This window comes from Pseudopodoces humilis, chromosome 1 (assembly GCF_049639895.1).
Source record: "Pseudopodoces humilis isolate 2021_Gansu_Grassland_sample_001 chromosome 1, ASM4963989v1, whole genome shotgun sequence".
Taxonomy (NCBI): Eukaryota; Metazoa; Chordata; class Aves; order Passeriformes; family Paridae; genus Pseudopodoces; species Pseudopodoces humilis.
In genome coordinates this window covers 100,411,809-100,434,929 of record NC_142200.1, presented here as the reverse complement: position 1 = coordinate 100,434,929, position 23,121 = coordinate 100,411,809, and the positions used below count along the sequence as shown (strand labels likewise).

General features: G+C 44.1%; 1 protein-coding gene across 1 annotated transcript in view; it reads right to left on the bottom strand.

Moving 5' to 3' along the window:
* VOPP1 (VOPP1 WW domain binding protein) overlaps positions 1 to 22,182 on the bottom strand; it is a 61,474-nt gene extending 39,292 nt beyond the window's left edge. The window contains exon 1 of the mRNA XM_005519097.3: positions 21,894 to 22,182. Coding sequence (XP_005519154.1) covers positions 21,894 to 21,944 — 51 coding nt within the window. The 5' untranslated portion in view covers positions 21,945 to 22,182. The remainder of the gene's footprint in view (positions 1 to 21,893) is intronic.
* Between the last annotated feature and the right edge of the window lie 939 nt (positions 22,183 to 23,121).

Genomic DNA, 23,121 nt, shown 5'->3' with positions numbered 1-23,121 from the left:
ATGCACAGCTGAATGAGGCCAAGAACAGAACTATTATCTGCCAAGCCCTGTAACAATAGTTTCAGTAAGTGCCCCTCTTCCTTGCAGGAAATTAATTTAAGAAGTACTTTTTTACACAGCACACAGACATAATCTGAAATATGATGATGCAGGAAACTGCAGAAAATGACAGATTCAAAAGGAAATCGACAAATCCACAGAAGACAGATCCAAATCAGTAATTAAACCAAATAAAAAGGGAGATACACCCTAATATCTCTGATCCAAGTGGTCCATATGTTGGGAGGCATTAAAGAAACGGATCTCAGACAGTGGGCAGTCTTGTGGCCCTTCCTGGCACAGCACCTGCCACCACCCGAGACACAGTAATGACACAGACACTTGTCTCACCCATCTGATTTCTTTCAGTCTTGCAGACACTCATGTTTCTGAATATATAATTACCAAGAGCTCAATTAATAAATGGTGTGAACAGAACAATATTTTGGTCTGTAACTGAACAAGGCAAAGGCTTTTATAAAGGTGCAAGAAGAAACAACCTTGTAAAGGAGAACAGAATCCATTTTTTAAACTCAAAGAAATCCTGCATTCTTTCAGCAGAATAAATTCAGGACCCTAACAAGACTTTCAATCTTGCCAATTTTGACTAAGTTTTTTGAAATAAAACCAGCGTGACAGCAATATACTTTTTTTTTCCATTTTAATATTAAAGAAATGAAATATTCATCATTCTGTATAATCACCACTTAATTGAGTTTTAACCACTACCACATATCTGGGGGCAAGCATGAAATATTAATTACCTAAAACCTACACAAGACGTATAAAACATTTCAGACACATAATCTCTGACCCTACAGAGTTTAAGAAGCAAACCAACCAATCCATCAAAACACCTTCTTCGAGTTCATACATGGAAAAGTTATGCAGTACTCAATACTCCATTAAACATTCAGACTTTCTCAGTAGAGCTGCAGCCAAAGAATACTAACCCAATCATTCTGAAGATTTATAAAACCATAAACAACCACAAAGATCATCTTATGCCTGCAAGACACAGACCATCCAATTAAACACAAAACCACGACAAGTAGGAAGAGCATCTCTTCGCACCCCTGCAAATGTCCCACTGAACTTTATGGCCTGAGAACTGGCTAGATGGGGATTTAGAAAGGTGTTTCATTTTGACCAACACCTCCCAAAGAGCAATGCAACACATGCTGTATGGTAGCTTACTGACGGTGCTTTTCACGAAAGCATCATGATGAAATGTGCCGAGTTTGGCTGGCATAATTTTCTTCACAGTAGCTAGTTTGGATTTGTGTTGTAAACAGTGTTGATAACACAGAGATGTCTTAGCTATTGCTGAGCTGTGCTTACACACTGCTTCTGCTTCTTGTAGCACCATGCCAGTGAAGAAGGTTGGGGGTGCACAAAAAGTTGGGAAAATACAGTCAGGACAGCTGATCCTAACTGTCCAAAGGGATATTCCATAACCTATGGCGCTATGGTGAGCATATACAGCTGGAGGAAGAAGAAAAGGGGGATGTTCAGAGTGATGACAGTTGTCTTCCCAAGTAACCACTCACTATGTGCGATGGAGCTCTGATCCCCTGGGGATGGCTGAACACCTGCCAGCCCATGGGAAGTGGCGAATGTATTCCTCATTTTGCTCTGTTTTTGGGCACAACTGTTGGTTTAACTGCTTTTACCTCAACCCATGCTTTTTTCTACCACTGTGATTCCTTTCCTCATTCCACTAGGTGAGAGTGAGGAAGAAGCTGCGTGGTGCCTTGTTGTGGAGTTAAACCACAGCCATCCTTTTTGGGTGCCAGCCTGGGGTTTGAACATTTGGAGATAACAACAGGTTAGACTGGAAGGGGCTAGATGGAATTTATAGCTGTTATTGCTGTTTGGTATTAATCAGCAAGCCCCTGTGGCTGCAAGGCTTGCTTGCCTTACTGTATGTCAGAGTCTGGTGCTCATTACTGGCTGCTTTTAGCTTTCACTGCTTCCTGTACTGCTTTATCATCTTGATCTGCTGTGCCTGGGAACATTTTGGTAACAGCTGTGGCAACGTGCCTGGGCTGGCAGAGGACCAGAGCATCGCTGCTGTGCTGGACAGGCTGGAATTCCAGTGTGAACTCAAGTCAAAGGGACTGCCACCTGTGGATGAGTCCACACTGGAGCAGAACGCTCCCGAGCGCATGTGGCTGAAGATAAGTCCATGCCAGAGCAGGGAGTGTGGCCGTGTTTATGTCTGTGCTGCAGCAGGTGTACCTCCAAAGGGACTGGGGCCAATGGATAAAAGGCCATGCTGGGGAACAGGTACGTCTCAAAGCAACTCTGCCTATGGAAAAGTCCACACCACAGCAGGTATACCCCTGAAGAAACTGGCTCATAGATAAGGCTCCACTTGGAGCAAGTACAACCCTAAGGAACTGCAGGCTATTGATAAATCCAAGCTGCAGCAGGGTCAAGTTCATTGCACTATTAAACCCTAAGGTCTGGTCCAAAGGGACAAGGGGTGGAGATTGTAATGGAAATACTTTTACTGCTGTAACCCAGGATTTGAGTTGTATATTATGGGAATTACTACAGCAACCACAGAAACTACAGAAACCACCAGACCCAACAGAAGACAAGCCTTACAAGAAGCAGTGCAAGTGCAGCAGTGACCTGACCTGAGCTGGTTGTGGTACCCAGTAATACCACACAAGGAACTCCACACCATCTCTCCTGTCCTGAGTGCTCCCTGTAAGAGATGGAACCCCTAAGTTATGGAATAAATTAATCCAATGTTCATTGACTAAGGGAATGATATCTACATATTATACTGAAGGATGTGAGTGAAGGGTGGTGGGGGTTAATGAGGGTGTACTGGATAGTGTGGGACCTGAACATGATGTAAATGAGATGGAATTAGCAATACAGAATGTGCTGGTTTTGGCTGGGGTGGCATTAATTTGATTCACAGTAGCTAGTATGGAGCTAGGTCTGGAATTTGGGCAGAAAACACTGTTGATAACACAGGAATATTTAAGCTATTGCTGAACAGTGCTTGCACAAAGCCAAGGCCTTTTCTGTGCCTCACTAAGGGAGGATACTGGGGGTGCATAAGAAGCTGTGACAGCTGTCTTCAAGTGACCAAAGGCATATTCCATACTATATGGTGTCACATTCAGAATATCAGGTGTGGGAAGAAAGAGGAAGGGAAGATATTCAGAGTGATGGCATTTGTCTTCCCAAGTAATTGTTATGTGTGATGGAGCCTGGGGATGGCTAAACATCCACCTGTCCAGGGGAAGCACTGAATCAATTTCTCGCTTTGCTTTCCCTATTAAGCTGTCTTTATCTCAACCCATGACTTTACTGGCTTTTACCCTTCTGATCTTCTTCCCCATTCCACCAGGAGAGGGTGAGCAAGCAGCTATGTGGTGTTTAGTTGCCAGCTAGGGTTGAATCATGGCATGAAACACAAAGTACTTTTTGTGGCTTTCAGATAAATAAAAACCTCCGGAAGATATTTCTCATTTAAAACGTTTTCTGACAAACTTAGGCAAGCATCTGGAAAACCATGGTGAATTCCTAATTTCTAGACATTGTGAATGAACTTTGCTTAGAGTTACAATTCATTTGAAGACAAATCTCAGATCAAAACTGTATGGGTTTAAATAGAACTTACTTATTTTTTGCAAAACTATGTACCCATGTTCCTGACTGAAGGTGCAGGAGGAACAAGACAGCTCTGGCAAATGATGGAGCAGTTTAACACTACACAATGGCAGTGCCTGTGGCTCCTTAAGGTACAATGCTAACTGTACTACAAGTCAAGCACTGCCTAAGGCTTTTCAAGGAGAAAGTAGAGGTGTTCAAGGCCATTAAACAAAGCAGAAGAAAGAATCCCAGAAGTTCTCAATAGAGGGAATGAAACTGATATCCAGATCTTTTTACTTTTTTAAAAACAAGGTTTTATTAAAGGTCTTAAGTTCATTAGCTAAAAAAACCCTCCTAAACACGAAACGAAACAGTACAGACTGAAAGAGGACCCTTAGCCCATAGTCAGAGAGAGCATTGTTTGATACGAGAAACAACATGTTACATGGCAAGAGAAAATTCTGTGGTACTTGGTCAGGAAAAGGATATCAGAGATCCCTCTTCCTCACCTCTGTTAATGGTAGGATCTGCTCAATTAAATCTATTGGAACTCATCTGTCTTTCCTATGGCTTTTAATCCATGGCTTCCAAGACTACCTATTAATAGAATTTATAATTTCTTAAACTAGAAGAGGAATATGGGACAAAGATCACAAAGAAATGTGCCTGACAGCAGAGCCAACTGCAGAACCCCACCTTCCTAAGTGACACAGCCTTTAGCCATGAGACCATACTTGTATACCGCTTCCTACAGAGTACAGATGATCACACAAAAACACTGGATGGAAAAATATATTCAAATATACGAAGACATGAATGAGGAAACTGATTACTTCTAACATAATACAAGCTCTAAAGAAGTAACTTTTTTTCTCCAACAACAGTTTAAACTGGGTTCTTCTGCACCAAACAAAAAGTCATCCTCATCACCAGGATTCATTATCAACTTTGCCAACTGCCTCATGTGAGAGGCAGAGCTCTGAGGAGGTGGGGAGCTTGGGCTGTGTATCCACCCACAGATGTATTCCCTCCAGGTCAGGTTTGAGGCTTATTTGAAGGCACACATGTAGGCAGCTTGTTTCAAGACTGCCTGAAAGCAGAACAGAAAATTCTTGGGGGACATTGTAAAACCCAGCACTATTTATGCGCATAAGATTGTGATCACAGGCTCAAGATGCAGGGTTTCCTCCAAGCTTAAATCCACAGTGTGCAACAAGAAACCCGGAGTGCCACTTCTACACACTGCTACAAGGAACTGTAGGATTAATGCTGCTGATATGCATGCTTTTACTTTAAAACTCTTTCTCTCTTGGTTTCACTGCATAGAGCACTTGGACAGTCTCTCATACCAACAGAGATGGCGAGTGTTAAATCAATCCTGAGTTGCCAGCCCTGTCACCAGCCACAGAAACAAAAAATTGGAAAATTGAACTATCCAGAAAAAATATAAATCACTGGATTATTTAAAAATATTCAGGAAAAAAATAATGCAAATTAGAGCAGCAGACATAAGACAGACTTAGACAGGAATGTATAAACTCACCACTTAATGTAGCAAATATCCAGTTCCATGGACATTTCATCAGTTCATATAAATAAAATTTGAAGTAAGTATCTAAGACTGCCTTAAGATGTTCATTAAAGGAAAAAGCGCCAAAACCAGCCTCAGCATGAATTCCTTAACCTAGCCCCTATCAGACAGGAAGGAGCTGAGTGAGGTACCATGAACTAGCACAGCAATGTCAGGAATACAACAGCCCTGTAAAAAAATCTGGTGCTTAGAAAAGATACTACCAGTACTCTCGGCCTAAATGTTATATGGATCTGTTTTAGAACAGTCTGTAAAGTTGGAAAAGGCATACTAGGCACTGCCCTCTCGACATTCTCCACTGTACCACCTTCCCATCTGCCTAGTTACTGGAGAAGAATGGTGATTATTTGAAATGTATCTCTCCAGTATTGCCACAGTCCTTGCCTAGATGTGCAACATTCAGGACACTGCCATGAGATGCTCTCAGTACAAAAAAAGAGGGGAGACAGATTTTTATGAGCTATTTATTAAATATAAATATTTCATGTCATCATATGAGTCAAAGATGTAGCAGCAGGTAAACTCCAGATAGTGCCAGCTTGATAAGAAACTTAAAGAGAAATCTTCCAAGAAACCCTCTCATATTACAGAGCTGGGCACGTAACTGTATTTTTTAGATCCCGAAACTGTGCTTCCTGCACTCCTAAAGCAAAAACAAAACAAAAAATCTTCCTTTGAGGTTTTTTGCATCTGTTAGGTGTAGAAAAAGATCTGCAGAACGTAGAGGTAAAAGGGGAAGGGTGCAGTAGCAACTGCAGTCAAGATCCACCCAACCCAACTAATGTGGTCTGCCAGGATATGGCAAGTCTGTTTTTCTATCTCCCACCCAGGACCCTTTCTCGCTCTCCTGGAAGTGAACGAAATTTAACTTCAGGCAATTGGAGGAGACAGAACCTCAAACTTTTGTGCTGGCAGTGTTTCTTTTCAACATTATGCATATATTTATGCATTCTATGCATTTGCATTAAATGAATAAATATAGGTGCAAACACCTATTTTCACCAGCATCCTATCTCTATCAGGAGATAGTAGTAAAATTTTTAGGACATAATGTAAAAAAGCAGCAAGGACAGAATTATCTCCTTCCCAACACACACAAGCAGCTTCCTCAAATTCCCTCTGTAAGCACTTCCCAAGACAAGGCCATGCTATTTTATTGCAACCAACAGACCCAATGTCTCACCCTTTTCTGTCTTTCAGTTTCTATGTTCAGTCTCTGAAGGGGTATAATTGGAATAAACTCTGCAAACATGTCTCTCTTCAAAGAGCATCTAAACCACTGAGTGATGGTGAAGCTTTCCACCTAGCTTAGCACATAGTTCCTTTATAAGGGGAAAACAGGGATAATGTCAACAATTGACATACATCAACTCTAGTATACCCCATCTAGGGTAGGAACACTTTCAAGGATTCATCCAGCAGACATAAAGGAGACAAAACTGGCCTCCCACACCCTGGGTGAATGCCAAGCTTTTCAGAGACGTTTCTCCAGTCTCATCACACATTGTAAACCTGGACTTTCAATTCACTAGCTTTTGGAAGTGCTTAAAACAAAAATAGCCTTTGAAAGTCTGAAACTGTTTTGATGTGCTGTTATTTCTATTTTGACTTAATCTACTCAGCAGCATTGACCCAAGTTTGCAAATATTAGACTGTCTTAGGACTGCATATTCAATGAATGCTTAAAAGAAAAAAAAGGAAAAACAAAGAACCTCACACAAGCATTAATTCCTGTGGTATTTCAGAGTGCAGCACTATGAAGACAACAGTAAGTTAAACAGATTTAGTCAGCTATCCAAAGAGGTGAGATGCAGGTGGACACCTTCATCAATTCATTTTCTACACAAATAAACACTGGCATCACTAACAGGCTGAGGTTAATTAGATCATCAGAAAGTCATTAAGTCTAGAATACAATCCCAATACAAGTACAGTTGAGTGGTAAACGTGCAAATGCATAAATCAAAAGACTAAGGGTAAGAATCTGGAGGTATCTATTGACCTCAGTACTAACACGACACACTGAATAAATATTATGGTTACAATTTGATAATTCCACATGTAGAAGAGTCCAACACAGGAAATTTTCCTCCAGACACTCACATGCCTGTACATATCTGTGCCATTGACATGATGCCCTGCTTGGAACTCCAAAAAAAACACCCATGTTTATAACTTCATGAAAAAGGGCTTGTTGCAAAGTTTATAGTCAGGTCAAAGCAGTTGCCTTTTATTGAATTGGAGTAGGAAACCAGGAATCAGAAATCTTAAGTTTCTATCTCAGCTACAAATACCCTGCACGACATTTACAATACTTTCTGCCCACTTACCCATCTGTACAAGGCTACGCATCTGGGCTGGATGTGACTGGAACATGCTATGACGTATTTAATATTGCTTAAGTACTATGAAATCCTTCTGTGAGAGATGGCAGACAAGTACACATTTTGTCATTACAATCAGCTGCAAAATTCTGGTTTCCCATAAAAATCTAAGTACTGGCAAGGACTTCTGAAGCGTAACAGCACGAATTGTTCTTTATTTGATTACTTGTGTTTAAATAAAGCATGAAGAAATACCATAAATGTACAAGTAGATTTAATCTAATTTGGAAGATGGATAGTTGGAGAAGCTGTTACCATGAATACAGAACGTATATCAAAGTCTAGGACATCATTAAGAAAGAATTTCTCCTCCAGAACAACATAAAGCACTGAAAGGGAAAAGAACAGTGACTTTTTTCCAGCAGCTGAAGAGCCGGGTATTAAAGTCAGACACATTATGTAGTTTTGCCACCATCAGCCCATGTTCCAGGAACAGGTATCTGAGTGTGAGCACCTCTGTCCCTGCAGGGGCAGGCAGAGAGGGCAGGCAGGAGCTGTACCCAGCCCAGCAGAAGGATGCCAGCCCTGCCAGCTGTCACCATCATAGTGGGGGCCACAGGCACAAAGGTGGCACATCCCTGCCATCAAATGGCTGCAAAAACACCTGTCAGGCCGAGGGAGAGTCAGGTCCAGACACATCTGGCAATCCTGCATAGACATGAGACCAATTCCCTTGGAAGAGTCATTTGTTCCTGCAGATGGTTTCGGAGTCAGACCTCAGTCCTTCCTCAAGGCCCGGCTGTGTACAACCCTCACACACGAGGCAGTCACCTTTAGGGAGATGTCCAGGGAGTCACCAGCAGGGCCAGAGTAACACTTGCAAATACTGACACTGAGATTACAAGTACCATCCCTACCACAGCGAAAAAGGCAGCCAAGCTTTCTTCAGGCAGTATCAGGAAATCCAGTACTAACTGTCCCTTCACAACCTTGCTTCACATCATGTCTAAATGTTCTTGCTTGAAGGAAAAACTTTTTACAAAGGGTTTCTGCTTTCAAGCCTCTCTCTTTTTAAAAGGCTTGCTGCAGGAACATTTCAAAAGGGAACTTCTTAAAAGTTATTAATTTGGTTCCATCAGGCTCTTCCAGACAGCAGGATATCTGCAGACACTGCTTATTTTTTTTCCTCCGCTGGATTTGCTTTTGGAAATCTCTTTTAACTGAAATCTATTTTAACTGAACTGGAACCTTCATAAGAAATTTAGTATCTTTACAGTGTATTTTCTTCAAAGGGAACAGATGACCAATTAGGATTCAAGTTCACACTCCCAAAACATGGAACCCATTCTGCTCCTTCTTACCAGTGCGAGTTTCTGGAGGTTTCAGAAGAATTGCTACTAAACTGAGTCAGATTATACATGCTGCATGTGACACTGGAAAGGCAGACAAAAGTAAAGCAAATTCTTGTATGGTATCTCTGCACCAAATGTTGAAATTGCCTTCATACCTTTTTTTACCGTTCTTACGCATCTTGAACCATCTTATCCACATGAAACTAAGAATTAATGTTTTTCTTTGATCTTAGGCAGGAGTTTACATACATACTTTTCATTAAAATTGATGCAAATGAGATACCATTTCAGTTTCACTGGTTTTAAAAAGTTAACATAGTACATGAATTTTGGCTTCCTTCACTTTTCACTACTTCACACTTGCCCATCAGTCCAGACAGGACTACTCTTAATGTATCTGTACAGTTGCAAATTAAACAGTTTTCACATTACAGAAGCTCCTGTAACAGCTCTAACATACTCTTACATGCTTCTGCACAAAAACTTTCAACTTTAGTCACATCTTTTTCCAGATGTGTAATTTGAGACTGAAAAATTAAGTCCATTAAGCACCTGAGAATTTACATGGCATTAAAATAATTTCATATTATCCGTGGTCTGTGCCTGCCCTTGTCTTCTACAGTTCATAGGGTGCTGCACATACAGTCTCCTCTGCCTACTTTCCATCAACATTATGCAACAACCATATGTTTATTAAAAATATTCCCCTAAAACTCTTTTGTCCTGACAACAACAGCAGCACATTCCAGGGTTGATAGCCTGCTAAAAGGAGAAGGCATAAATACCAAGGAGAAGGGGTGTATACACAAGGCAGTGAACAGCAACAAGGAATCAGCAAAGGGAATTCTTGGGTGAAGCTGCAAGCTGAACTCTCAAATCTCTAGTCTAACGTACAAAAATGAGAAAAAACATTCTAGGAAACAGATATTCAGGCAAAAGGGACAGGACGGGAATGTGTATTTCTTTCAAGGGAAAAGGATTTAAATTACATTTTTTAATCTGCATCCAACACCTAACTGCAATACATGGGAAATGGATTTATAAGGCACTTTTAAGGGAAGATGGTACAGCCTTTCCTTCTGCAAGTAGGGAAAAGTAAAGAAATGATGGGAGAGGCAAAACCCACGTGGGAAGCGGCTGTGCCAGGGTTGAATCATAGATGGAACTGAAGAAAGCTGAGAAAAGAAATAAAAGAGGAAAGTACAGAAAAAAACATTAATAAAAAAGAGAACAGGGATGCCAGGGAAGTGGAAACTATTGCAAATCATGAAATCAATAACGCAGAAAAGAGAGAAGAAAGCCATCCTAAGCCAAGAAGGGTGTAACAACAGTCCAGAGCAAGGCTGGGAGGAGGAGGAGGAAACCAGGTCAGAGCCATAGGTGGAGAGAGGATTATGTGCCAGCTTGAAGATAAGGTTAAAGAGCTTGAGCTTCAGGCAGCAAGAGATGAGGAGCTGAAAAAGCAATTCAAGGTAGATAAGGCGTAGCTGTAGCAATGAGAAAAGGTGGAAAACTGGGTAAATGGAAAGGCAAATTATAATCACACAAAAGAAAAATTAAAAATAACCCCAAACCCACAACAAAAAGCCAGCAGCCACTCAGACTCCAGAAGCTGATCTGAAAACTGCAGGAATATTTTCAGAGCCAGCACCGATGTTCCAAATTGAACCACCAGTGCTCAGAGAGTTTCTTTTGCTCACTTCCTCCCCTGCCACAGCCTTTCATCCAGCTTCCTGCCTTCTCCTAAGCTATCCTGAGCTCACCCCTGCACAGCCTTCTCAGGACTAAGAGACTACAAGGAACAGCACCCATCTCCTCCACAGTTTCTCCATTGACTTCAATTAGCATCAGAGAGCTCTCACTGGCTTTGGCAACAGCTGATTTTTTTTTTTATGAGTCACCCTCCCTTCTGCAAGAGAGAAATAAACCTAGGAACAGAGATGCAAGTAAGAGTGGGGCTGAAGCACACATGGTCTTCTCAGTTGTTGCAGGCAATGAGCCTTCTCACTCCTCACCAGGATCCTGGAAATTGTCCAGCACCTCCCAGACACTTTTCAGGGTGGGGTGGGGGGAAGAGCTGGCAACTTCAGCATGAAAAACAGATAGTTCTGGGAATCAAGAGAAAGAGAAAATGGCCCAAATTCATGGAGAAGCAACATGTGTTCCCTCCTCCATCATCCACTCTGCCTATGCATTGTACATCCCCATAAGGATGCCACAGGTAGGTGGCACAGGCTTATCAAGAGCAGCTGGATACCTACACTGCACCTGTGGAGCAGGTCACACCACAGTGTGGGGCAGGGGGAACAACAGCTGATGAGTCTCACCACAGCAGCACAGGAGTGACACAGCTGCAAAGTCTGCAAACACAAACCCAGCAGGCACAAGGATTTCACCCTGTGCCACTGCCCAGCACCCACTTTTTCCCAGCACTTCATCATTGTGGATGGCTATCACAGATATAAATGCATATTCACGAGCTATTCTTAGCATTCACCAGAGAGGCGATTACCAAATTACCCAGTTACATAATCTCTTTTATATAATCACTACGATGCTTTTCTCCTTACGCAACATGGACAGTGACCGTGGCCGGCTAAAGTAGCTGCTTCCCCAAGGAGAGCTACACCGGCAGCTCCGTGGGTGGACGTGCTGCACAGTGCAGGTACACAGGGGAGTGACAGCAAGAGCTGCTTCAAGGCAACCAAACTTTCCAGTGTGTGTGCCTTCAGCCCGGGGAAGACACCCCCATTCCTGCCCACAGGGCTCCAGAAGCTGCACAGAGCAAAGGTCACCTGCACCTCAAGCTGGTTGAGACAGCAAAACCAAAGGCATCCAGCACTCTCCAGGCAGCCTGTCCCAGCAAGTGGGATGTCTCCATTGACTTTTAATGGTCTTTGGATGGAGCCCAGGATTACGGCTTTAATAAAAATAGGAAGTCAAGATTACTTCAGAATTAAAACAAGCTTAATCCAAATCGCTCTGGCTTTGTGCCACAGCTGCGCCCATGGTTTTCATCCACAGGGAAAACGAGGTAAAGCTGCAACCTAAATGCGTTCCCACAGGATGCCTTGTGACAGGCAGACGCGCACACAGAGCTGGAAGTGTGGGTCTGCATAGCCACACCAGGAAGTTTCACCAGCCAGGTTTTGGGCATATTCCAGTGTGTTTCCTACAACATTTTCAGGGTCCCATCCAATGCCTTCTAGGAACACTGCAGATACCTATCCAGATGATTGCCACATACAGGGTGCAGTGAGACCCAACTTCCTAATATTCACTCAGGGCTTTAAGGAGTCAGCATCAGAAATGTTACCCACAGCACATGAGAACACATGTGAAATCTAAGACCTGGATTTCAGAAAACAGAAGCTCCAAGATCCACAGATCACTTGCAGATCCTGAAACACTTCTCCACCACCATGCTGCAAGTTCAGCGCTAAGTCCAGCTGGTTGCATGGTGCTGGTATTATGCGAAAGCCCCAAAACTGCCTTATATTTTCCTCAACATTATGCAACTTGTAGTATCCAGCTATTATTAGGCACTTATGCCCCCCCCCTGCTCCCTAGCTTCCCTAGAAATGCAGGTCATCCTAAGAATATGCAGGCAAACACCCAGCCTTAGTGTAGCACTCTAACATACTTTATGCAGGGATGCATGCACACAAGTTTAGGAACAGAGAACACTATGGTTTCAGCTTCAGGGAAAAAAAAAAAAAAAATGAAGCAGCCTAACATTATCTTACACTATCTCAAACTACATGATGACCCAGTTCTGAAGAGTTTTAGCCCAATCCCATATGCTATTAGTATTTCTGTATCATAGCCAGAAGATGTGAATTGCTTTAGTCAACAAGCAGATCAGAGCAGAACGGGGGTCCCTGATGTGAAAGCCCACGGCACACGGTGGGGCCCATCGTGACAGTGCTGCTTGATAGTTCAGGATCAACAGGAATCTTCTACACCATTGCTGCTCAAAACATTGAAAATCATGGTTGTCATTACTGATTCATGTTTGGGATAGGCAAGACAGCACTCAAGATAGGAGCATCTTATGTGTCCTGGGGTGACTTTATGATACTGGTATCCCCAATCTTTTCCCTGAAGAAATCCCCATTTGGAGTTTTCCTTCCTAATTTGCCCTAAACTAAAACATTATGTCAGCCTGAAAAAGAAAAGCAGACTGTGAAAAAGTAGATTTAAAACTTCTCACACACTCATCCTCCCTCTTTTTATTTCAGGCTAGACAATTGTCTGACCATTTGAGAAAAGCATGTTCAGAGATCATGTGTCCTCTCCTTTGGACTAAGATTCTTCCAAATTTAATGGCACTTGAATAAATGAAGGTGGACTTTTATACACATTACCCTTCCTGTAACAGGTTAAACCCCTGGCTCCAACTTCAGCAGGGAAATAAGGCCCTGAGCTGGGAACTCACACTGTAAGAGAGCCAGCAGTGAATTCCTGGATCTCACTTACACCAGCATTGAGAGAATTATCTGTAGCGATGAGCAATGTGTTTCCCGCCCCCCACCCAAGGAGCAGAAATGAAAGAAAAGACTTGCTTGACTCATCCTTGCCTGCTTTTTGCATCAAAAGCTGCAGCACTTACAGTCACCCCCCAACCAGACTGAGAAATGCCTGCTTCCACATTTACAGATACCATGAGGAAAGCAGAAAAGAATTCACTAAGTTAACAGGTTTTCTATCCACTTTAGTGAAGGGATTTAACAAAATTGGGAAAAACAAAACACTGAGCAACACCTGAGCAATTTCTCAGGTACAGACCCTTACACTGTCTATTGTCCTATCACCATCTCTGAAAAGTGCTGCACAGCTGGATATCAATCTCCTGTGTTGACACTGAAAGGACTGTGCCAAAACCAGTAAGGTATAAACACCTGGCCTTTACTGGTTAGAAAAGAAGCATTGAGCATCTCCTGTACAGAGAGGGAGAAATACAGACTCCAACCAGGACATGCAGAAGGATTTTGTTGGTCTACCGACAGCTATCAGACATGCATGCAGAAAAACACAGCTGTGCCAGCCAAAAAAACCCTAGTTTGCAGCAACTCAAAAGGAGTCCATCTTTGCTACTACAGTCATTGATTTTATTTTTCTTTGCTAGTATATGCTCCCATACAGAGCTCCTAATTTATTGGTAACCAAACCCTCTGGATCACAGGCACACTACCTGCTCTTAATCCCACAGCAGCACAAGCTTGTCACTGCAACTACATTGCTGGCAAGACCAAGCTAAGCAGAGTAAGTCTTATTTACTTTTATAAGTCTCCAAAAGCATCATTCTCCCCTGGGTGTTTGTAGCACTGACTGAGGCCCAAAAAGATAAACATGCACAACAAAACTCTCCTCTCACATCAAGAGTAACACGTGCTACCCATCATCTTCAGTCTGCTGCCAGTGAGATCCCTGCCACCTTCCCACATGCTCACGTTCCTCTCATACTAACTTCATTTCAGGGTTCTCCACTTCTTCATACTCCCAGGGAAGATCCAAACAGACTGGAATGCATGTAACTAGAAAGGCATAAGAAAACATTGAAGGTAATTACCTTAGAAGGACAAATCTTTAGATGTATTGGCTACATTCCTGGACTCCACAGACCTCACATCTTATTCCAGCAGCACAAGACCTGGGAAGGAAGGATCCATCCTCAAAACTATTGCCAGATCTTTAGCTGTCTGATGCGTATCAGTGTCAGAGGTAGGAGCCAGCTGGCATAGCATCTTTCCTACTCCAGCTGGAAAGAGTGAGCTGCTTACAGAGGGCTTGCATGCAACCAGGATTGGAGTGTAGGTGTAGTCCCTTCATCCTTCACAAATGGCCACTTTCCACTGCCTCTGAACTTCGAAACTAAGGCCCAGATCACTTCACAATCACTTTCAAGGAAGGCCCAAGGTTTTAGAGTTTTTTTAAACCTCCAAATGAGAGAGGCAGAGTGAAGGGTGCAGCAGCGGAGTGCTGTGTTTGCAGTTACCTTTGGCTGGACTCGAGGACAACAGTCCCTCCAAGGCTGCAACTAATGCTGGAGCTTCCCCAGAAGCACAGTCTCCATCCATGACCCTCTCCTGCCCTACAGATGGGAAAGGTCAGGGAGGCCATCAGCTCCTGCGCTGAGACACTTGGCAGGTGATTTGGGAAAACTGTAAGAATAACTTTTCCAGCATAGTATCTAATGGCATCTTTCAGGCAAAGGGAAAAAAAAAAAAAAAAAAAATCAAGATTCTGCTTGTTTCCCCTTCTAGCAGAGCACAGAAAAGGTCTCCATGATTGCCTTCCACTGTAGTACAAATGCAGCATCATCTAGGGACACACTTTAGCAGTAGATGTGGCTACGTTAGGTTTACCATTGGACTCAGTGACCTTAAAGGTCTTTTCCAACCAAAGGATTTTATGATTCCCATTAGGAGATACCTAATGCATTGAAACAAGAAGTCTGCTACCGAAATGAGCAGTCCTGCTCCAAGCCATACATTCTCCCTCCTCCCTTGCTGCATCAAGTTTCATGATGCTATACCACGGCACAAATCTCTGCTGAAGCAATGGAAAACTCTCATTTTTTTTCCCCCCAGACCCTTTTTTTTGGCTTAGTCATTCACAGCATCAGTGCGTTGATATGATCCTTTCATTGTCCCAGGGTCACTAGAGCAGCGGGAGCTGGCAAAACCAAGCATTAGAGACCATCCTTGCCAGCAACAACCCACACCTTCATTGCATGAGATACAGATAAGAAACCACTTCTTGATAGTTCCTTTCCTTTAAAAAATTTACCAGACTGAAAGCTGAGTCATTGAGAAAGTAGGAAAAGATTTTTAGCTGAGCTATTTAAAACACAGGTGTAGCTAACACCTATTTAGCAAGAAGTTGAAGACACACTTCTGAAGAAAGACATTTTTAACTTAGCAGTGATAACTCTTCCATTTAATATGTGAGAAACCTGTCAAGACACATTGTTCTCAAACAGGAAAAAAAAGAAAAAACATTCAACAAACCCAGATTCTCTTCTCATGCCCTTCTGAAATACCAGGCATGGCATTTCATCTCATATCTTGCCGATCTGGTATCAGGAATATCCACTATTAAAGACCTTAGCTTTTCCTTGTCTTGAAACTGCTATTTAATGCCCAGGATCCCAGGCTGTGTCCCCAGACTTCAGACAGATCTAGATTCATTTTCCAAAAAACAGTATTCAAGCAAACAACAACAAAAAAAAGCTTTTAGAAAGGTTTTGCCTCTTACTAGTCCAAAGAGAGTTTATATTTGCCATAACAAACTAACAGGATTTCAACAATACCTTCAGCAAAACAAACTCAGCTGCATTGCTGAGGATACAAGGCAACAGTGTTGTCAAAAATTAGACATAAAAAGTAAAATATGCTAGCCTTATGTAATGGTTTTTCACATGGATTTTACTTCATATCACAACAAACCTGAAGTAAATTGGTAGCTACCTTGCCCCAGTAAGATATGTTTGTAAATATTTAAAATATTTTTTTTTATTTTAAATTCTGTAGCATAAGCTTAAGCATTAATCTTTTTCTGCCTGTAAACTCAGCCTACACTGATGACCAGAGCAAGCCCCTATATGGGTATACTCATTGCAGTTTTTCTAAGCCTCTTCTTAGTGGAGAAAACCAAAATTAATTTGTATTAAACCAGAGTTTCAATTTACCTTTTTTTTTTTTTTTTTTTACTGATTTTAGCTAAATCCATTTTCAAAGTCTATGGGCTTGCTTTGGCCAAATTTAACCTTCCAGCCACCTGCATTAGCTGAGTGGAAAGTACCAAGAGGAAAGAGAGTCACACAACTTCCCTTTTATGAAGAGAACATAATAGAAAGTGCTAAATATTTTTGACTGATGTAAGAAAATACAAAAAGATTTTACAGATGCTTTTTCTAATTTAAAGAAAAAAACCCAAACCAACCAAGCCCAAAAAAACCCATTTGCACCTCCTCTTAGAGGATGGAAATGGCAGTCGGCCACCCATTCCCTACCCACAACCAACACAAATCTGTCTCCTCCTCAGCAGGAGCAAAGTGAGTAAAGAGTGTGAGCTCAGTCCTCCTGCCTGGAAATCACAGCCCATCTCACTGCTGTCAAAAGGCAGGGAAGGCTTGCCAGCACCAGTTGGATCTCCAAACTGTAAATTGTAAGAAAGCTCTTTCCTGCCTTCACTCAGCAATGCAATAGCTGCTTTGCAACCAGCTGCAGGAGGGTAAGGAAAAAAACCCACCAGAAACTGTTTAAGCTGCTAAGTCTGTTACATAACCAAAACTAAAAAACAGGAGGGGGTTAGTAGACACATCTACACTAACAACCCTCTAGCAGAATTTTTGGGATAGATTTTTCCCTTTACTCTCCCCAACCCCCACTGAAAGAACAAGAGCTAAAACATCAGTAGGGCAGTATCTGTATTCCACAGAGAGGGACATCACTGAGACAACAACAATGGTGTGCATGCCCATGTGTATATTCAAGAGTATATACTCACTTACAGTACTTTATATAAAGGAAAACTTTGCTACTAATGGATAGAAAAAAATATCAGAAAGAGAAGAGTAGGGGAGGATAGAGTGGCCCCCATAATTCTCACAAATTCTCAAACTCCACCTGTGCCTACCACCATTAAAATGCGCAGGTTTTTTCTTTAAGAGTGGTGGGTTTCCCCATCTTAAAGTTCTTGTTCCTACAAGAATTATAAAGAAAACCCCAACAAATCCACAAACAGTCAAAGAAAATCTACAAACAAACTTCTTCCAGAAGGAGAAAAATTTTTTGTTTTCTCTGATTTGATAAAATCTCTCCTGTTGAAATCCACTTACAAAAACAATACTAAAAAGCTCAGCACAGCAGTTAACCAACAGAGGAGCACCAGCCAACTTTGCTTTTACTTAAACAAATCTTGTATGACAGACTGTCGTGAGTATTTGAATTTTCTTTCAAGATAACATTTTGCCGTTCCTATGACATGTCCATTTTCTTGTTCTTTTTAAAAAAGGCACTTGACTCTAGTGTAGTATCTTTCATCTGACAAATTAAAAAGAGGACTGCACTGATCACTTTTTTCAAGCATCCAATTATGAGTGTTTCTATCAAGCATCCACATTATAATTCTCAGTAATGAGAAACTGTGAGTAGAAACATCAGTGCTAGTGCTTCCAGAAGTGAGATTCTCAATTTGTTATAGCCACATGGAGACCTTTGTAGAGGGATTCCCACAAACACCACTCACCACCTACAGCAACTACTGCAGGCCTTGCTCACCTTAACGAAGAAGCTTAACCTAAATGTTCAGACACTTGTGTTAGCTCCTGGATTCTCCTGGATGTAACATGGGGGCCAATCAAAAGTTTAGGCATCTAAAAAAAAATGTCTATTCGACAGTTTTGAAAGGTGAGGCTATCCAGCAAGCTTCTCCGCAGCAGTAACAATAAAACACCTTTATTACCACTGCAGCACAGATGGGGTCCTCTATCAGCCTGAAACAGCTTTGTTCAGCTTCCCCATCCCTGAGCTGAGCTTCAGCTACTGAGCTCTCCTCCAGCCAGCACTTCTACAGCTTGTGAGAGAGAAAGCAAGCACTCAGTCTGAGAAGCCCCACAGAGACACTGGTGCCCTCATTCAGGCTGAAAATAAGCTTGCTCCAACAGGGGGGTGGGGGGACTGTCTGTTTAGGTTTATTTTTTCCTCATTCCAAAGACATTACTATTCATTAAAGTCACATTTAAGCTCAAACAACCAAAGCCCTTGGGATCACTGATAAAGGAGCAGCAGAAAAACTTGAGATATATGCCCCGAACAGTCATCACTTCAAGGACCTCCTCAAATCTTTCCATAAAAATGAGAGCCAACTGAGACAAAATACAGTCTTGTTGACAGAACAGCAAGCCAAGCTAGCAAGCAAGACTACTGGTTATTTCTGAGTGCAGAAATCACATACCCCAGTACTGTGGGTATATCAGACATCCAGGCTTCTGGTGAAAAAGGGCATTTCAAGAAACTGCAGTTAATAACACACTGCCATCTCCAAGTAGCCAAATTAATTTGAAAAAGACAGATAAAGATTCAACAATCTTCATTTCTTCCTGCAAGAACCAAAATTACCTGTCAAATTGTCCACCTCATTTTACCTTGCTTGTTAAACTGTTCAACTGCAATTAAGTCGTGAGCAAAACACATGGCATCTTTGGCTTTTCTCACCTAATAATAATGTCTTCTCAGAGCAGAGCTTTCTGGGTCCTGGGATTGGAGATTTTTCTTCCACCATGCTCCTTGTGATTGCAGGAAAAAAACCCTCATCACACAAGAGAATTCAAAATTAATTCCCCTCTCCCACCATCACAGTGCTCTGGGTGTTTCTGTAATTAGTGCATCTCAAGCTTGTCTAGAACAAGACAAGGACTGGCATTTTAGCATCAAGAGCCAGCAATTTCTTATGTGTAAATCCTGCTTCGATGGCAATGCCTTTAATCACCTCCATGAAACCACCCACCAACACATGCAAACTCCCTCCCCTGCCCCTCAGCCCCTCTTCTGCATCTTCTGCCTTTACATCAGGAACAGAAATCCATCACTTTCTCGTGGGAGACTGCCACAGCCAGCTACTGACTAGGCTTCAGCCTGAAAGCCACAAACACACACACTCCCCACATCCAAACTCACACCCACCATGAACTTGAGGTATACTTAATTGCTAAAGAGTTAATTCCTTTCATCTGTATAACCGAAAATAGTGGTTTTGCAACACACAAATATTTTACAAGTATTTTGGGTAATCTAATCAAGGAAAACTTGGTTACAATCAGTAAACTACTGCATAGTGCTCTGACGGACTAAATGGGTTCCTCCCCACAGTACCTGGGTAACAGTCAGAGCCTTTTGCAAAATGATGAATGAAAACCGTGTTTCTCAGCCCATGCTCTGTTCAGTAATAACTTAGATCATGTTGAAGCTGCAAACAGATTTAAAACAATTGCAGCAATGTTATTTCAGATAATATCCAGTACAGAACTTTGTACAGAAGACAGCAAAAGTTTCATGTACCAAAAATCTTCGAAACAACCAGATGTCTCAGATTAAGTTATTTAAACCACCAGCACTCTGTTTCTGAGCCTGCAGAATATAACCTTATTTACACAGCATCTCATTTTAATAGGCAACCTAAGAATTTCCAAAAAAGAAACAAAAAAAATTCCACAAAACCAGATGGCAAAACAAACATTCTAGATTAAAAGAAAAGGGCGGGAGGAGGAAATAACCCCACAATTAAAACGAGTACAAAAGCTTAAGTAACAGCAACACTGGCTAGATCCAGTGAGGATTTATGCAAATTACTTTTTTCAGGCACGAATGATCTTTTTCAGCAGAATACACATCAAGAGAGCAGAGACATCTAATCAAAGAGATCCTGGAGGGGTGAAACCTTTCACAGTCTCAGATGAACACAATCCCTCAGGGAAATGATGGTGTTTGGTTCATTTAATCGACATTTTGCTATTCCTGCTTTCTGAAGAGCTGCTGCGGAGTCAAGAGCAATTGAGGGCCAGGATCAGGGCCAGGTTTACAGCCAGGGTAAGGAGATGCAAATCAATTAACTTGTGAAGTGTTACACTTATTTACATTAAGCGACGATTTTCATCCGAGTGTTTTAATGGGATGATACTGGATGGCACAGTGGGCAACACACCAGAAATCATTCATCTACGTAGGTGGCATAAACACGTAGTAAACATATTTTTCATGAATTATATCCATTACCAAAGGGTAATTATACAGCCAGCACTCTGGCTTCCGTGTACGGATTTAGTGGCATGCCGTTTAAAAAAAATAAATTAATTAATTCTCTGTCTGAACTGCTCCATCACAGAGGCAACACAGCTCTTTAACCTCTCTGTCACTTTCAGCTACATTGCCTCTGGGCTTTATGAGCGCAGAGCTGTGCCCAAGACAAGCCCACGGGTGTTTCCGAAGTGACCCCGGCACGCTGCCACCGCACGTGTCCCGGCGCTGCCTCGGGCGGGCTGGCAGGGCCGGCCCCGGGAGCGGCACCCGGCAGCGTGCCCGCACCGCTCCGCCCCAGGGCGCCTTCTGGTGCCCCCTGCCCGCCTCCAGCCCCGGGGTTAAACCCCGCAACATCTACCGATCCGCCCGCTGGAAAAAATAGAGCTGCTTTCCCAGCCCCCTGATCCAGTGTCATCCCAGCCCATGGGAGGGATGGTTGAAACAAGACGATCTTTAAGGTGTCTTCCAAGCCAACTATTCTGTGATTCCAGAGCTGCGTGGCACAACTCCCCCCTCCGATTGACGAAAGCTCCTAATTCACTGTTTGCCTGGTTGTTGTAAGTACGAAAGCTGCGCTAGCCAGGCTTTCCCAGAAGTTTAACCACGCCACGGCTCCTCGCGAGCCGATGCCGCCGCACCTCTACCTACCTCACAATGGACACTTTGCCCAGGAAAGGCCACTTAAAATGAAAATATGAGACGCACCTTCCGCTTAACCCTTATTGACAAGCGCAGGCTTTGCGTCCCCTGGACAGTGTGCCGGTCTGCTGGGAATGGGCAGCTTGCAGCAGCTTGTGCCCCTGCGTACAGGTCCCGTGTTACTCTGCTCCATCACACCGCGGATAATCTTCCTCTGCTCCAGCAGTAAGACCCCGGACACCCGGCGAGCCCGGCCGCCCCCAACACCCGCGACCACCGCACCCGCGCCGGGTCTCGCCCAGCCCGGCCCCGCACTCCGGACCGCGCACTGCCCGTGGAGCCAAGCCCGTACGGCAAAGACACTAACCCCAAAAATAAATCACCTCCCGCGCACGCCCCCCGGCAGGGTGCGGGCTGCAGCTCCCCTCCGCCAGCCGCGCAGTTCCAGGTCGCGACCGATGGCGGATCCCCGCGGGGTGAACCCGGGGCTGCCGCAGGGCAGCGCTCCCCCCACGGCCCACCTCACCTCCCACAGCAGCGAGAGCAGCAGCGCGACCCCCGGCTGGAAGCGCTTCATCTCTCCTCCTCCTCCTCCTCCTTTTCCTCCTCCTCCCGCGGCGGCCGCGGGCTCGCCCCTCCGCCTCAGGCGCTCACGGGCGCTGCCAGCAGCGCCATCCCCGACGGCGGGGGAGCTCCGGGCGGCAGCGCGCACGGCGGGCTCACAGGCAGCCCGGGGAGGCGGCCGCGAGTAGCCCGCACCGGGGGCAGAGGGACGAGGCGGGCTAGAGCGGCGGCGGGGCGGGGAGGGAGGCGTGGAAGCCCCGCAGCAGGGCGGGGGCGGGCTGACCCGCCGATCCCCTCGGCGGCAGTGTCGGCGGCCGGAGCCGAGCGAAGCGGGGGCGGGGCGAGGCGGAGGACGGGCGGTGCCGGGGCGGGGGGCACAAAGAGGCCGGGCGCCGCCGCCGCCGAGGGCGGGCACAGGAGCGGCCCGCCCCGGCCCCGCCCCGCGCCGCTGCCCGGCCGGGAGAGGGCGGTGGCGGAGGATGAGTGGCCCCGCGTTTGCCCCATTATCTGCTCCTGCCCCGCATCTGGCCCTGCCCCTGTCACCGCCCCCGCACCTGCCCCCGCTCTGCCTTGAGGCCGCGCCGTCCGCGGGTCGCCCGTGACCACGACACCCCTTCCCCAGAAGAACGATTTTTCGGAGTGAATCCTGAGGAGGCCACAAAGATGCCCAGAGGGCTGGAGAGTTTCTCCTACGAATAGTAGAAGAGTTTGAGCACTTTAGCCTGGAGAAGAGAAGGTTCTGGGGACACAGCATCCTTGTATTATCTAAAGGGGAGTTACAAGAAAAATGAGGACGGATTTTTTACCTGTAGCGATAGACCAATGGGCAATGATTTGAAAAGAGAGTCAATTTAAGTTGGACATGGAAGAAATCTTCTACAATGAGTTTGGTGAGACACTGGAACCAGATTTCCCCAGAAGTTGTGGATGCCCTATCCCTGGAAGGGTTCACAGTTGGGTTGGATGATGCTTTGAGTAATCTGGTTTTGTGGAAGGTGTACCTCCCCATGGCATAATCTTTGAGAGCCCTTCCCAACTCAAGTAATTCAGTGGTTCTGTGATTCTATAAGGTGTTCCCTCTGCCAGCCTGGTGGGTGGGAACAGGAGCTGTGTATCTTGGCCTAGCTCCCCTTGCCCATGCAGTAACCTTTGGCATTTCAGAGAAGAGGTCTGGTCCTTCGTTTCCTCAG